The sequence below is a fragment of the Pleurodeles waltl genome, chromosome 6, assembly GCF_031143425.1.
Source record: "Pleurodeles waltl isolate 20211129_DDA chromosome 6, aPleWal1.hap1.20221129, whole genome shotgun sequence".
Lineage (NCBI taxonomy): Eukaryota > Metazoa > Chordata > Amphibia > Caudata > Salamandridae > Pleurodeles > Pleurodeles waltl.
This window is the reverse complement of record NC_090445.1, coordinates 887,342,985-887,359,579: the sequence shown is the minus strand read 5'-3', so window position 1 is coordinate 887,359,579 and position 16,595 is coordinate 887,342,985. Positions and strand designations below refer to the sequence as shown.

The window sequence follows — 16,595 nt, the reverse complement described above, 5'->3', positions numbered from 1 at the left end:
TACTGCCAGGCATTTTGTAAAGACTCTTGGCGCAGTTGTTATTCCGAATGGCAACACTTTGAACTGGTAATGTATTCCTTTGAATACGAACCTTAGGTATTTCCTGTGCGAAGGATGTATCGGTATATGGAAATACGCATCTTTTAGATCTAATGTTGTCATGTAGTCTTGCTGTTTGAGCAGTGGTATTACGTCTTGTAATGTGACCATGTGAAAGTGGTCTGATTTGATGTAGGTGTTTAGTGTTCTGAGATCTAGTATTGGTCGTAGAGTTTTGTCTTTTTTTGGTATTAGAAAGTACAGTGAGTAAACTCCTGTGTTCTTTTGATGACGTGGTACCAGTTCTATTGCGTCCTTTTGCAGCAATGCCTGAACTTCTAGTCCTAGAAGGTCTATATGCTGTTTTGACATATTGTGTGTTTTCGGTGGGACGTTTGGAAGGAGTTGGAGAAATTCTATGCAATAACCATGTTGGATAATTGCTAAGACCCAAGTGTCTGTTGTTATTTCCTCCCAAGATGTGTAGAACTGGCTTAGTCTTCCCCCCACTGGTGTTGTGTGAAGGGGTTGTGTGACTTGTGAGTCACTGTTTATTTGGAGGGGTTTTGGGACCTTGAAATTTTCCCCGGTTTCTTGGGAATTGGCCCCCTCTGTATTGTCCCCGAAATCCTCCCCTTTGATATTGTCCCTGGTAGGTTGGTGGTCTTGTTTGTGTGGTGCTGGTTTCTGTGGGTTGGCCTCAAAACCCTCCCCTAAAAGTTGTTTTACGAAATGTGCCAAATGTGCCTCTGCCCTGCGGGGAGTAGAGTGCGCCCATGGCTTTGGCTGTATCGGTGTCCTTTTTTAATTTTTCAATTGCAGTGTCGACCTCCGGCCCAAACAATTGCTGTTCATTAAACGGCATATTGAGCACAGCCTGTTGTATTTCGGGTTTGAACCCAGATGTGCGCAGCCATGCGTGCCTCCTTATGGTGACTGAAGTATTTATTGTCCTTGCAGCTGTATCCGCTGCATCCATGGAAGACCGTATCTGATTGTTCGAGATACTTTGTCCCTCTTCCACCACCTGTTGCGCTCGTTTCTGGAGCTCTTTGGGGAGGTGTTCGATGAGATGTTGCATCTCATCCCAATGAGCCCTGTCGTATCTCGCCAGGAGTGCTTGCGAGTTGGCGATGCGCCACTGATTTGCCGCTTGTGCTGCAACCCTTTTTCCCGCTGCATCAAATTTGCGGCTCTCCTTGTCCGGAGGTGGTGCGTCGCCTGATGTATGCGAGTTGGCTCTTTTACGAGCTGCCCCCACAACTACTGAGTCTGGTGTCAGTTGTGATGTAAGAAAGACAGGGTCTGTGGGCGGAGCCTTGTATTTTTTCTCCACCCTTGGAGTTATGGCTCTGCTTTTAACTGGCTCTTGAAATATTTGTTTCGAGTGCCTTAGCATTCCTGGAAGCATGGGAAGGTTTTGATAATGGCTATGGGTGGAGGACAGGGTGTTAAAGAGGAAGTCATCCTCAATAGGCTCCGAATGTAGCGAGACATTATGGAATTCGGCTGCCCTAGCTACCACCTGTGCATATGATGTACTGTCCTCAGGTGGTGACGGTTTAGTTGGGTACGACTCTGGGCTATTGTCCGATACTGGAGCGTCGTAGAGGTCCCATGCATCCTGATCATCCTGGCTCATTGTGGTATGAGCTGGTGAGTGTGTTAATGGTGGAGTTTGTGCTGGTGATGCATGAGTTGATGGTGGTGGAGAGGGTGGTGGAGTTACCTTCTTTACCACCTTCGCTTGTGGTTGCTTGTCTCCTTGCTGGAAGTCAAGTTTTCTTATCCTTTTGATTGGAGGGAAGAGTGCCAATCTTCCCTGTATCCTTTTGAATAAAGATCCGCTTTTGCGTGTGATCTGGCTGAGTTGGTTGTAATTCCTCCTCAAATCTGAGTTTTTTTTAGTTGAGAGGACAGTCCCTGTTCCTCTGAGTAGGAACCAGTTTTCGGTCCGGTTGCCGGGCGTTTCGGCCCTCTCGGTGCCGACCAACTTCGGAGCCGCTGTGTCGGTGCCGAATTTTGTCTGCGTCACTCTCTCGGTCCCGAGAGTGCTGCGTGCCTGTATCTCGACCGGAGTCGGATGACTTCGACAGCAGCTCGCCCTTTTTCGGTGCCGTTGGACGGTCACCTACTTTCCGGGTTAAGCCATGGCCTGTTGGCGGTGGCGTCCCCTGGGCTTTGTCAGTCTTTTCATGTGATGTTTGTTTCGACGTCTTACTCACGGTTGGTTGTTCTTCGACGTCGAATTCTTCGGAATCCGACTCGTGGATGGAGAAAGATTCTTCTTCCTCCTCCTCGAACCGTTGTTGTCCTGTCGGCGTGGACGCCATCTGCAACCTCCTGGCTCTTCGGTCTCTGAGCGTTTTCCTCGACCGAAACACACGACAGGCTTCGCACGTATCCTCCTTGTGCTCGGGGGACAGGCACAAGTTACAGACCAAATGTTGATCCGTATAAGGATACTTATTATGGCATTTAGGACAAAATCGGAACGGGGTCCGTTCCATCAGTCTCGATGTTGCACACGGTCGGGCTGACCAGGCCCCGACGGATGCTCGAAATTACCCCGAGGGGCTCCCGAAGCTCTTCAAGATTCGGTGTTGATTGGTTCTAACTACCCCGATACCGAACGAAACAATACCGACGTAGTTTCCGAGATTCTGACTAACTTTCCGACCCGAAACACGGAGCGAAAAGGAACACGTCCGAACCCGACGGCGGAAAGAAAACAATCTAAGATGGAGTCGACGCCCATGCGCAATGGAACCGAGGTGGGAGGAGTCCCTCGGACTCGTGACTCGAAAAGACTTCTTCGAAGAAAAACAACTTGTAACACTCCGAGCCCAACACCAGACGGCGGACTGTGCACAGCATGTGTATCTGCAGCTACACATGCCACCGAACATATAGTATTAATGCAATCCAGTAGGCATCTCGAGAAGCTTTTGTACCATTCATAATTAGATTCATGAGCAAAGAAGAGAGATAGTATTCTTTTTAACAACAATTTTCAAATGATCGAAACACGAGCTGCCTACAGCACTAATTTAAGGAGTTTGGCTTAGTTATGTGTGTTAATGATTAGGTTTTTTTGTGCAAACAACTGAAGTAGATGGCCACCAAATGACTGAGGCCAAAAAGAATATTGCAAGAATTAGGTGATTGTGTGTGGTATAAGGGTTTTAGTTTTTATAACCATTTATCTTTAGCTCATGACACATCCAGCTTTCTAAAGAAAAGAGATGGGTGCAAATAGCAGAGAAAAACAGATCTAAATTTTAGTGAGGTGCTGAGCTGTGCTGGTAAGTGTATCGTTGGCATAAGTGAAAATCATGTAGCAAAGTGATTGAAATAAAATGGATAGGCCAAAAAACAAAAGAATTGACTGAAAAGTAAATACAAAGGGAAACACAGAAGGAAAAGGTGGTATGGTTACTTGTTGATTTCTGTAGGCATCAGGCCAAGAAAACTTAAAACCCTGCTACTGCAGTACCCTGGAGATCGAAGCCCCTAAGCCTAGTTATTAAGAACTGCTGCTAAATTGTGATAAACACAGCTGACAGATTTAAAACTATTAAAGCTGCTAGTAAATGTCCATCAGCAACACAATGTCATCAATCAAGGTTTCAATCGCCACTGCCTCTGTGTTACAGCCTGGCCGATATCCTCAGGGCCGGCGCTGGACATGGGCAGTGTGGGCATCTGCCCAGAGCCCCGCACCTACTCACAAACCATGTGGCCTCGAACCACTATGCTAACTTTCCAAAGCCTCCAGTGTTACGAGCCCGATGTGACAGTCGAGGTTCCCACCTCTGACCCTGGCAGGAATGGTTCAGCGCTGAGAGGATCAAGGGAGGGGTCCTCTGTCCTGGGCCACGGTGCAGAAAGAGCTAAAACCCCCCTACAGGTGTCATGGAGTAAGTTGGGCAGCTGGCTGGTAATTCACTTCCTTGAACTCTTTCTCACCTTGGATGATGAGAAAGGTAGAAGAGCAGAGCATGGCTTTTACGGGTGAATATATAGGGGGAACACAAATGGTAGAAAGCGAGAGGAGGAGGGAGAACTGATAGGCGAAAGTACAGGAGGAGGGAGAGAGGAATAGCATCAGGAAAAAAGAGTAAGTGACTGGAGAAAAGGGAGGCGGGGAAGAGGAGAGGTAGATGTAATAGGCAAACGAGTGAGGGAATGGAGAGTCAGCTCAGTAGCTTAGCAATGATTTCATAGCCCTGGTGCGATTAGGGTTGGAAAATACAGAAGTTATCATCAGGGCTCACTGCGTCCCTCAGGGCCCTGTGCTCCAGCGCAGTGCACTTGTTGTACCAATGGTAGCTACTCTCCTGGGAGAGAGTTAAGATGAAGGGCATAACATCTATAAAACATAGCAAGAGGGGCAGAATCTGCTTTAAAAAAAAAAAAAAAAAAAAGGTACAAGGAATAAGGAGAGAGGAAGCATGGAAAAGGAAAAGTGGATGTAAAGGATGAGAACAGGTGAAGCTAGATAAGAGGCTCGGGGAGAAAAGTGGTGAAAAATCAGCACATGGCGGGGAGTAGTGAGCATTATAGAGTCGGAAGCAGCAAGAGAAGGGTGGAGGCAGGGCAAGAGATGAAATAAAATCCATAGCCTATGGAGGGGGGAGGTGTTTGTTAGAGGGACAGTACAAACAAGAGGAGAGTAGAGGCAGAAGAGATGAAACATTAAGAGTAGAACAATGAGGAAAGAGGTGGATGTAAAGGCTGCAGAACCAGCAAAAAATGTTGAAGCTGGAGGGAACGTTGAAAGGTAGTACATGGGTTTGAGAGGTAGATATAAGTGAGGCAGAATCAACAGGATAACTTAAGTGATGGGGAAAGAGAATAGGGAGAGGTGGATGTAAGAGGACAGGACAGCCAAGAGCAGTTAAGAGGCTGAAGGAGAGAGGCAGGAGAGAGAGATGTTAGAGGACAGAACCAGCAAGAGAAAGTTAGAGGCTAGGGGAGAGATGAGAGGTGAAGTGTAAAGCAGGGAGAAGAAATATGGCTGCATGAGGACCAGAATCAGTGAAAAGGTAAGAAGTGTAGGGGGGATGAGGTGAAGTGCAGCAAGGAAGGGTGATGTGGATGTAAGAAAGGCAGCATCAGTGTTACAAGGTAAAAGGCAGGAGGATGAAGGGGTAGAAGCAAGTGTCATGGGGACCGACCAACAAGGCAAAAGTTAAAAGGTCGGAAGGCAAAAAGAGAGGTGAAGGGTAATACATCGGTGGGGGATGTAGATGTAAGAGAGACTGGAGAACTTAAGTGGTGATGAGAGAAAGGAATAGTGAGAGTTGGATGTAAGAGGGGCACAATCAGTGAGAAATGTAAGAGGCGACGAGATGACGTCAACTGTACAGAATGGAGTAGGGAGGTGGATAATAGAGAGACAGAACAAGTAAGAGAAGGGATGAAGCTGGGGGAGTGGGGAGAGATGGGTATAAGTGGAGGAAGTAGGTGTATGCAAAAGGGGAGGTGGATGTAAATGGGGTAGAATCAGTGAAAGAAGTTATGAGGCTTGGAGAGATGAGAAGTGAATGGTAGTGTATGGATATGAGGTGTGAATATAAGAGAGGCAAAAGTGTCAAGCAAACATAGGCCATGTGGACAAAGAAGAAATTGTGAGAGGTGGATGGAAAAGAGCAGAATCACTGAAAGATGGTAAGAGGCATGGAGACAAGAGGGGAGAGGTGTTAAGTCCATTTAGTTTTCTGCCAAAGTTTGCAATTCTCTATCGATTTGTTTTCCATGCCAAAATTTATTTTAAAATGGCTACGTTTTAGATACGTGTGTCATTCTTTACAAAGGTCTGTGATCTTGAACCATTCTCACTGTGAATGTGCAATTTCAACCTGATCTCTGTGTACAATGTTACTCTTTTTGGCTTTCATATTAAATCTAGCTCCCAGTGAGACATTTTCTGCTCATGTCCAAAACAGAGATCTAGACAATATAGCTTCAGTCCTGACCTCCCTTTGGAATATCTTCTTTGTCTCGTCATTGGTTAATACCAATATGAAAAAAGTGAAAAAGCTGTGGTGGTTCCTCTTCTCAAACAACCCTTCAGCAGGACCAAAACATCTCAGAATCTTTTGACATTTCTCTTTTTTGTCCTTTTCTTAAAAACCCTTAAAAATAAAAAAAGAGGCCTACCACCAAATGTCCTTTATCAAAAGTAATTTACTCATTGATCACGTGCCACCTGGGTTTTGGCCTCCCTACAAGTTAGAAGCAGCATTTCTTGCTGTGTCTAGCAGATTTGTGACTGTTTCTCAATTAAATAGATAGAGCAGCCTTCGTAATACTAAATCTTAGTGTCACATTTGAAACTGTTTCCCAGCCAGGTCTTATGATTCAACTGAAACACCCTGGAATTTAAAGTATCACCCTGGTGTGGTTTATATCTGTCCTATTTGAGAGGTCTGAAACAGTCCACTCACCACCTAGTTATTTTATGTACTAAACATCTGACGTGTGGAATTTCTTTGACCTCCACTATTCCATCTTCATCCTTCATAGTACGCTTTACTCATGCAATCATTTCGTTTCTTGATGAAAGCTCTTGTGTATTGCTACCCAAATCTTTACTTCCCCTAAGTAACAATCTGGTCTCTACCCAAGAAAATGTTTAGACTTGCCTGCCAGCAGTTGCCTTCTGGATGAAAAAAACGTCCAGGAACAACTGAGGGTTCCACATCTTTAGGGATCTCATACCATATGATGTTATCATGTGTGGCCAGTAGTGCTGGACCAGTCACCCATTCTGATTTAGTCAGCAAAAAAACCTTGGATTTATTTATCAGCATCTTCTCTTCTTGTCTGAAGAGATTAACCATGCTTCATCCACTTCCTTTTAGTACACTTGTACGAAACAAAACAAATCTCCTCTCAACTACTCAAAGGTTGTTGTACAGTCAGTTATCTTCTCCCAACTAGATTATGCAAATATTCTTCATCTCGGACTTCCTGCCTTTTAGGTTTGGTGACCCTCAAATCATTCAGGACACTGTTCAGCTCCTCACCTGAGGCTGCTCCATTCCTACGCCATTTCTTCTGTCCTTTCTGCTGTCTCTTAGTTTCCTATTACCAAATGCTCTATCTGCAAAGTATTATCTATTTATCATTGTGCACTGCATAGAAAAAGGCCCTCTCTTTCGTCAGCACCATATTACTCCTTACTTTCATTCCAGAATCCTATTTTGACAGCCAAACTCCTGTGTTGTTCTAAATATGTGTCCGCTAAAATTAAAAGAGGGCAGCTATGGAAGGCAGATCTTTGTTCTTTCTACTTGAGCAAGACTGGAAATTTTTCCCTATTGAGCTGTGGTGTAACTCCAATCTTTTAGAAAAACATCATAAACTGGTCTTTCTCTACATCTCTGCTTTAGAAATCCCTTAGTGTCAGGATGCCTTGTTAGTGTATTTTCATTTATCTTGTTAAACAGAATATTAACTACAGAAAGGTGCTTAAACTGCACCATTTGGTGCAATTTTACAAAATGTCCCCAGGAAAAGGGGAGGTGAGGAAACCCATATATCTTGTAAACTTATTTTGAAGGTGTAGTAGGCTAAGGCCAATTCATCTGCTGCAGTGTGTTTAACAGGGCAGGAAAAGGGAAGCCCAAATATCTTGTAAACATATTGAAGGCGTAGTAGGTTAAGGCCAATTCATATGTCCAAGTGTGTTTAACAGGGCATTATTTGTCACCAACTACAAAACTAGAACCATACATGCCATACTACTAGATATACAGCCCCAAAGTATATTAAAATACATTTACCAATTGTTCTGCTAAAATTCCTTGAATGGGAACCCTATCTGTTAAGTGTTGTGATGCCGAGACCTGTGTTACAAACCAATGTGCGCACAGCTTTTTCCACATACTGCCCAGAAAAACTATGTCAAACATACCACAACAGAGAAGGAATCTCCCACAAGTAATTTTAAGATGGACACTGAACTTGCCTCCTGCACTTGAAGTGTTTTCCCCCAATGGAATTTGGATCTAGATGCACCCCTGGGCCAGCACTTAAAGGCCAAGGAGAATTGGGTCTCCTCCACTGGTCACTGCAGCCATGGTCCAGTGCTGTTAGGCTCAGGGAGGGGGTCCTTCCCACCCTCTTAGCCTCACAGCCATATTGCATCCATGCACCAGACTTAAAGGTAGTCTCCCTTTCCATGTTCCATTGATTTGTCCCACTTTTATTGGGCAAGGCAACAAATGTCCTGCAGTTTGCAGTACTCAGGACAAACATACAAAAGGCTATTTAAGAGCATTTGAGAATTCTGGCAGGGTGCACCTTTCTCATTGGGCTATAAAACAGGTGCATAGTAGGTTGCTTTTCTTTACTGCTAGCCTGTGTGGGAGGAGCTGCAGCGCTGTAGAGATCCTGCACAATGCAGCTTCAGGGACGCAGTTTTTAGAGATGCTAAAACTTAATGAGAACAACTAGATTTAGAGGCCCTCAAATTGTGAATAAAAACCTTGCTGAATCATATCCTTAAAATATGTTTTTGGTATTTTTTTTTTTAAGTAAGCCTGACTCAAAGTGCACAAATATTTTCAGATTAGAAGATCGATGTCCAGAAAGATTATGATAACACTCGTAATTCAGGAGGCTCGAGACTGCAACACAGTACTGCATGCTCCAAACACTATAACTTTACCACATATTAGAGTTTAAATAATAGATGATGTGATTCGGCACTGTTGAAACTCCTAACCCCCAAGGTAATACTCAGTCCATTTTTGTTTCCCTCCCCCCACACACACTTACTAAAAGCTTTTAGATTCTTATAAAGGTACCCAGTCTTTCTACCAAACGAGAGCTGAAATTAAGGTAAATAATTAGTTGCCAAAGAGCACACAGTTTGGACAAATGGGAAAGCTGAAATTACAAACCATGTCACCTGGACCACAATTTGGGTGGCAGTGACGATGATGGCAAGGCCAAGAGATTACCCTCCCAATGAAAATGTCACCATGTTTTCGGACCTGTCCACATTGATGACCCAGTCTTTATTTCCAGGATATTTAGGTGAAATGGTAAAACCAGGTTTATACGTGAAGTCTCCTCATTCCATGGCCAAAACGTACCCTATAAGTGTCTCAGCCGTTCTAGTTATGTCTTTTTAAATGATCCGGTTTTGAGAAGATAGTTATGGAATGAAACACAAAAAGATGAACCCTGTGAATAATAGTCCCCAAATGTCCGGCAAACCTCTTACCCTCCTGTGAAGTGATAAGAAAAAAAAGTTAGCCTGCAAGACTTAAATGCTGTAAGTGAAAGGGGCCAGACTCAGATATGCAAGGAGCTGGAAAATCCAAAGTTGATCAATAGGCATATGGCCAGGGGCAGCTGGTAGGACAATTATCCTTTTAACCAAAATCCAGTGCATTTAACTGAGGGCAGGAGCCATTTGGTTATTACATCTTAGGCTAAATATGACTCAAGTGGCTTGGTTCTGGATCTTTGCATTTTGGCAAGTGGCTCCTCTTTTTAAAACTGTAACTCTCAAGCATTTCAGTAGAGTTATTGAACCCTGCTGGATTGCCTCTCCTTATAGATGTAAACTGCACAGAGGCTACTATAATAAGTCCCTCTTATTGTGTTGCTTAGATTTACTACTTACCTGTTTAGTGACTGGTTCAGTATAGCTTTGGGTAAATATTTTTTTCCGCTGGCATCAAACTGTTGTACCTTTTTAGCCATCTCTTCTTTATATTTTAATTAGTACCTCTCTTTACATCTATTAAAGATGGAGTTTGAGAGTAACTGCTGTGTTTAGACACTCTGCGTTGTAGCGGTGATCCAGTATATGGTGCTTCTGCCTGACAATATATCACTCAGCCCACCTATGTATGACATCTGTGCCCTCTCCTCCTCTTACCTCTTGCGACCTGAACTCTGTTATTTGCTGCATCTCTTGCAGTTCACTCAGCTGATCCAGAATGTATCCCCTTGTATTGAACACCATGCATGATGAAAACCAAATGCTTTATCTTTAAATCTCAGTGGCATAAAGGGAGGTTTGGGGAGTCACTTCCAGACCTGCAGGATAGCTCCGGGACAATCTATCTTGGAATTTTAATCATGCACTAATCTGGAAACAATTAGTGAACATCACAATAATTATAGTAGTTTTGGAAAGACATAAGCCTAGCTTTTCAACCTAGTTTGATTAATGTAATATAGTTCCACTTAACAGAGCTTTAAAATATATGTGCTTATTTTATATCAATAATTAATTATATGTTTAGCCATTTCACTGGGAGCCATGCTAGTTAAGTAGTGTTTTGCAAAGCTGCTTCAATGATGCAAGGGGATTATCTTAACTTCTTCTACATTCACCGTTAGGAGACTGATCAGTGTTTTTACCAGTGTAGTTAGGGACATGACACGAGGCCTGATAGAGTCCTGTTTCAATGTCCGTTTTTAATTATTACCAGGTCAGGGCATTGATTTACCCAGCCCGCTCAAAGAACTACCTCAATGCTTCGCTCTGTAAAACTAATCATAAATCAAAGCGTGTTAACAATAATGAGTAAAGCATGCCATTAACAAAGTTCATATTAGATATATGGTCCATATGTATGCATACTGGTGGGCATTACCATTGTTTTTAAATCTTTTTTGTCTACCTCTATATGAGTTGGCACTACGTTTGTTCTTTGAATTAGAAAGTAGGCTTAAATGATTCATTATTGTGATGTCATCAACGTCGTGTGGCATCACTTCTTGGGGTTTAGGGTCAAAGGTCATGTTCTGTCAACTTCCTGAGACACCAGTATGGTCAAAGGATGTGCGATGTCACTTCGGCTACCCTTGCATTCTTGGTGATTCGACTTCAATGTTTCCAGACATATCATCCCTGGCATAAACATAAATAATTGATGACATGTGAGAGACACACTTCATAGTCATTCTTGGACATATAAGGCAGAATCTGAAATGTCGACGTTTCAGAACTTAACTAAAAGTACACGGCGACACTTGAGGACTGAACACGTATTTACTAATAAAATTAATAAGTGAATTTTTCAGGATAAAAAATGTGTTTTTTTCTGAACAACGACGTTGTTGTTTTGGTTTAAGTAATTTGTCTAAAATTAAAGGTTTTTGTTTCTTACCAAACTGTATGTGCTTTTTAGAAACGGGCAAGCTGAGGATCAAAATGATAGCATTTTCAAGATCGGTTAAGTCTCTACTTTTTTCCGGCATTTTCAAGATCGGTTAAGTCTCTACTTTTTTCCGGCATGTACTAGAAAGATGTTGAAGAGCTCTTTCTAAAATTAATATGGAGTTTGTATGTGTCTAGCAATAATGCGAGAGCAAACACTGAACTGAAGACCAAAACCCGGGTCATTCTTTAACTGCCGTACATATCGGTGTAACATGGCAGGCATTGGCAAGAGGCCTTTGAATAATAACAGAGATTTTTAAAGAAAAAGAGAAAGAAGGCTACGCAAAACAAAACATTTTCTGGAAAATGTCAGATCCTCACTAAACGGTCATGACGGCGATGTATGTGTGGCCGGTATCAACCAAGGAAGGCAGCCCTACCTACGAGGTCGTAAATAGGAGGGGCCCAGTGTACTCATCGGGAATATATCTGGAGTGTCCGGCTATGTTCTGCAGCCATTTTCACGGATAGAAGTCTCAGAAAACCATAACACGATTACCAGTCCTTTTCTAGGAGGTGACAGCTGGATTTGGGACATTGCACTACCCACCTGCTCATTTACTTTCAGTTTATCATGTACACAAATGTCCGCCAAACGCTTAGCTGCTTATGTGACAGGAACTAAGTACCCAGCTTTTACCTAACCAACCCACAATCCAAAGGTAGGGTATTCCCTCCTGGGCACTCGTGATACATTGACTGGGTCCCAGGATACCCTACCTATACATCCCACGCGGCGTTAAGTACCTGTTTGGACTCCTCGGTGTCCTGATCCCTGTCTTCTGGAGGTTGATTTCCTGCACCGCCGGGGTGCTGCTCGTCACCCATCATTTGTCGGGTGCACTATGCTGTGACGTGCCACACAGATGAAGATATCAGAGGTTGCAGGACCGCTTACAGCAGTGACAGCAAAATGCACAGAGCACTGGCTAGAAACTTCCAGCTGAGCGGCACTGTCTCGGCAAGTCATAGACATCAAAAGGAGACTGCGTAGCCGCGCTTGGAGCACACCGCGCGCCATCTTGGAAGTGGGTAATAGGAGATTGTAACAGGTAAACCTGAAATTATAAATAATTCAAGTCTAGCAAAAACATTTTTGAGTCTATAAAAAAAAGTACGTTGCGTGAAATATCGTGCTGGAAACAAAAAAACACATCTTCAAGTACTATCATAAGTGACTTACTATCTTCAATAGCTAGCCGTTTTTTGGTATGTTTTCCTAAAACAATAACTTCGTGACTACAGAGAGATGGTGCATTTCAGTCACTTTCTAACTGCTTTAATAGCATATAAAAACAGCCATTGAAGACCGATATATGGTTATTCTTTGTCGTGTAAGAAAGGGTTTGCTAACGCGAACCATTTCGCTTCATGTGTTATTTCAGTGGGACGTGACAATTGACGTGAAATACGTCAGTTCGCTCCCAGTTTGTGTTGTGTTTCTATGGCTATGGAAGAGGCCTAGATGCAAGAGTTGAGTTTGTGCTGGAACTGGCGCTAACCCCGAAAAGGTTACTTTTTGGCCTATATCTTCATACATTTAACTTTACAGGGAAATCACTGATCGATTTTCAACGAAGTTTGGGAAAGCCATTTCGATAATTCTATAGCAGGACCGGAGACGAGGATTATGCAGATCTTTCTTCACTTTTTATTATACAGCAAGTTCAAAGTTCAATAACAAAAACATTAAAACCACAAATCCCACGAGTCCGTAGTCATGGCAACCATAATCCAATGAACAACGATAATGCCATTTGGCTCGCGCGTGTCAAGCGGAGCATTTTTCCTTTCACTTTCAGGTGTTTGCTGTTGTAGCAACGCTGTTGCTACACGTGCGCGGTAGACTTCTAAGCCCGAGCGCGTTTCAATTGCGGTAACGCGTCCGGCCCTCTAGAGGGCGTGCGTCACGGTTTTTGCACTCGCGTTAGCAGCGCACGAGTTTCTAACGCTCGGCGCTGCGTTTTCATAACGCGATAGGGCTCATTTTGTCTGCCCTGTGCTGTGCCCCCTCCTGTGACACCATCTCGGTTGATTTTCCCTCAGTGAGCGTTGTGCTCGGCCTGCAACTGTTTTTTCCTTGCTGGCCAAAGGTTTATCTGGGACAGGAGTAGGAGGGGGTTACCCCACAAAGTTTTGGGGCGCATTATTATTGTCTCCTGTCTTAACCCTCATGAGCGGTATGCAACTTGCCCAGGATCAGGATTCTTTTCCCCTCATGTCTCCTGAGGCCCCTTCTCTCCGCGCCCTCCCCCCAGTGGTGATGTCGTCCTGTCGCAGGCCATTGCGCAGGCTCTCGCTCCTATTAAGGAGAACATGGTGCAGCTGGCCGCACAGGTATCTAGGGAGCCAGGCGTGATGGGGGTTGCCCTTGGGGCCTCCCCCAGGAAACCACGCAAGCGTGATGCGGGGCACCTCGGGGAGGTGGAGGTTTTTTCTTCTCTCCCCAATAAGAGTGCGCGCACGCAACGCGTTTACCCTCCCCGAGGGTTCTATGCCTGGGGTTACTGGTGACAGGTGTCACCTCAAATCAGACCTCCTTCTGGGCTCTTCAGTGGGCATGGTTGGCGACTCTGAGGCGGATTCTTCCTCAGTGGAGGAGGTGGAAACGGGTCGTCCGTGGCGCCCGGGAACCTCTCTCCCTGAATCCCAGGATCCGGGAGAGTCGGAGTCCGACATGTTTGAGCCGGAGGGCATATACCAGCCCCGCTCATCGGAGTAGCACCCGGAACCCAAGGTGGCAGATTACGTGGCGGGCAAACTTCGCCAACCTTTGGATAAGGACACGCGGGCGCGGCTCAGAGCTGAATGCCCCCATCCTACCCTCCCTGATAGGGTGGCTGCCACCCCAGAGATAGACCCGAAACTATGTACCTTCTTCGGGAAGTATGTGAAGGATCCTAAAAAGGGGATCGATAGGTCTTGGCGAGTGTAAGGAAATGCCTCCTTGGCATGGTTAGCCCCTGACTTTTTGCCTTTGCTGATGCTAAGTTATGATTTGAAAGTGTGCTGAGGCCTGCTAATCAGGCCCCAGCACCAGTGTTCTTTCCCTAACCTGTACTTTTGTTTCCACAATTGGCACACCCTGGCATCCAGATAAGTCCCTTGTAACTGGTACCCCTGGTACCAAGGGCCCTGATGCCAAGGAAGGTCTCTAAGGGCTGCAGCATAGCTTATGCCACCCTGGGGACCCCTCACTCAGCACAGACACCCTGCTTGCCAGCTTGTGTGTGCTAGTGGGGATAAAAAGACTAAGTCGACATGGCACTCCCCTCAGGGTGCCATGCCAGCCTCACACTGCCTATAGGTATAGATCAGTTACCCCTCTAGCAGGCCTTACAGCCCTAAGGCAGGGTGCACTTTACCATAGGTGAGGGCATAAGTGCATGAGCACTATGCCCCTACAGTGTCTAAGCAAAACCTTAGACATTGTAAGTGCAGGGTAGCCATAAGACTATATGGTCTGGGAGTCTGTCATGCACGAGCTCCACAGCACCATAATGGCTACACTGAAAACTGTGAAGTTTGGTATCAAACTTCTCAGCACAATAAATGCACACTGATGCCAGTGTACATTTTATTGTAACATACACCCAGAGGGCACCTTAGAGGTGCCCCCTGAAACCTTAACCAACTACCTGTGTAGGCTGACTGGTTTTAGCAGCCTGCCACACACCAGACATGTTGCTGGCCACATGGGGAGAGTGCCTTTGTCACTCTGTGGCTAGTAACAAAGCCTGTACTGGGTGGAGGTGCTTCTCACCTCCCCCTGCAGGAGCTGTTACACCTGGCGGTGAGCCTCAGAGGCTCACCCCCTTTGTTACAGCACCCCAGGGCACTCCAGCTAGTGGAGTTGCCCGCCCCCTCCGGCCACGGCCCCACTTTTGGCGGCAAGGCCGAAGGAGATAATGAGAAAAACAAGGAGGAGTCACTGGCCAGTAAGGACAGCCCCTAAGGTGTCCTGAGCTGAAGTGACTCTGACTTTCAGAAATCCTCCATCTTGCAGATGGAGGATTCCCCCAATAGGGATATGAATGTGCCCCCCTCCCCTCAGGGAGGAAGCACAAAGAGGGTGTAGCCACCCTCAGGGCTAGTAGCCATTGGCTACTAACCCCCCAGACCTAAACACACCCCTAAATTCAGTATTTAGGGGCTCCCCAGAACCTAGGAACTCAGATTCCTGTAAACTAAGAAGAAGAGGACTGCTGAGCTGAAAAACCTGCAGAGAAGACGGAGACACCAACTGCTTTGGCCCCAGCTCTACCGGCCTGTCTCCCCACTTCTAAAGACACTGCTCCAGCGACGCGTTCCACAGGGTCCAGCAACCTCTGAAGCCTCAGAGGACTACCCTGCATCTAGAAGTACCAAGAACTCCTGAGGACAGCGGCTCTGTTCCCCAAAGACTGCAACTTTGCAACAAAGAAGCAACTTTGAAACAACACACGTTTCCCGCCGGAAGCGTGAGACTTTGCACTCTGCACCCGACGCCCCCGGCTCGACTTGTGGAGAACAAACACCACAGGGAGGACTCCCCGGCGACTACGAGACCGTGATTAGGCAGAGTTGACCCCCCTGAGCCCTCACAGCGACGCCTGCAGAGGGAATCCGGAGGCTCCCCCTGACTGCCTGCTTCAAAGACCCGAAGCCTGGTAAAGACACTGCACCCGCAGCCCCCAGGACCTGAAGGATCCGACCTCCAGTGCAGTGACCCCTAGGTGGCCCTCTCCCTTGCCCAGGTGGTGGCTAACCCGAGGAGCCCCCCCCTTGCCTGCCTGCATCGCTGAAGAGATCCCTTGGTCTCCCATTGATCCCTATTGCGAACCCGACGCCTGTTTGCACACTGCACCCGGCCGCCCCGTGCCGCTGAGGGTGTATTTTTTGTGTGGACTTGTGTCCCCCCCCGGTGCCCTACAAAACCCCCCTGGTCTGCCCTCCGAAGACGCAGGTACTTACCTGCTGGCAAACTGGAACCAGGGCACCCCCTTCTCCATTGAAGCCTAAGCGTTTTGGGCACCACTTTGACCTCTGCACCTGACCGGCCCTGAGCTGCTGGTGTGGTAACTTTGGGGTTGCTCTGAACCCCCAACGGTGGGCTACCTTGGATACAAACTTGAACCTTGTAGGTGGTTTACTTACCTGCAAAAACTAACAAACACTTACCTCCCCCAGGAACTGTTGAAAATTGCACTGTCTACTTTTAAAATATCTATATGTCATTTATGTGAAAACTGTATATGCTATTTTGCTAATTCAAAGTTCCTAAAGTTCCTACATTAAATACTTTTCATTTGAAGTATTACTTGTAAATCTTGAACCTGTGGTTCTTAAAATAAACTAAGAAAATATATTTTTCTATACA

At 45.6% G+C, this 16,595-nt stretch overlaps 1 protein-coding gene across 2 annotated transcripts in view; it reads right to left on the bottom strand.

Annotated features, from left to right (window-relative positions):
• EDRF1 (erythroid differentiation regulatory factor 1) overlaps positions 1-12,214 on the bottom strand; it is a 403,030-nt gene extending 390,816 nt beyond the window's left edge. The window contains exon 1 of one of the 2 annotated variants that reach the window (XM_069239693.1): positions 11,984-12,214. In XM_069239693.1, the coding sequence (XP_069095794.1) occupies positions 11,984-12,067 (84 nt within the window). In that variant the 5' untranslated portion in view covers positions 12,068-12,214. The remainder of the gene's footprint in view (positions 1-11,983) is intronic. The other variant, XM_069239694.1, reaches the window with a different exon arrangement.
• Positions 12,215-16,595: the final 4,381 nt, after the last annotated feature.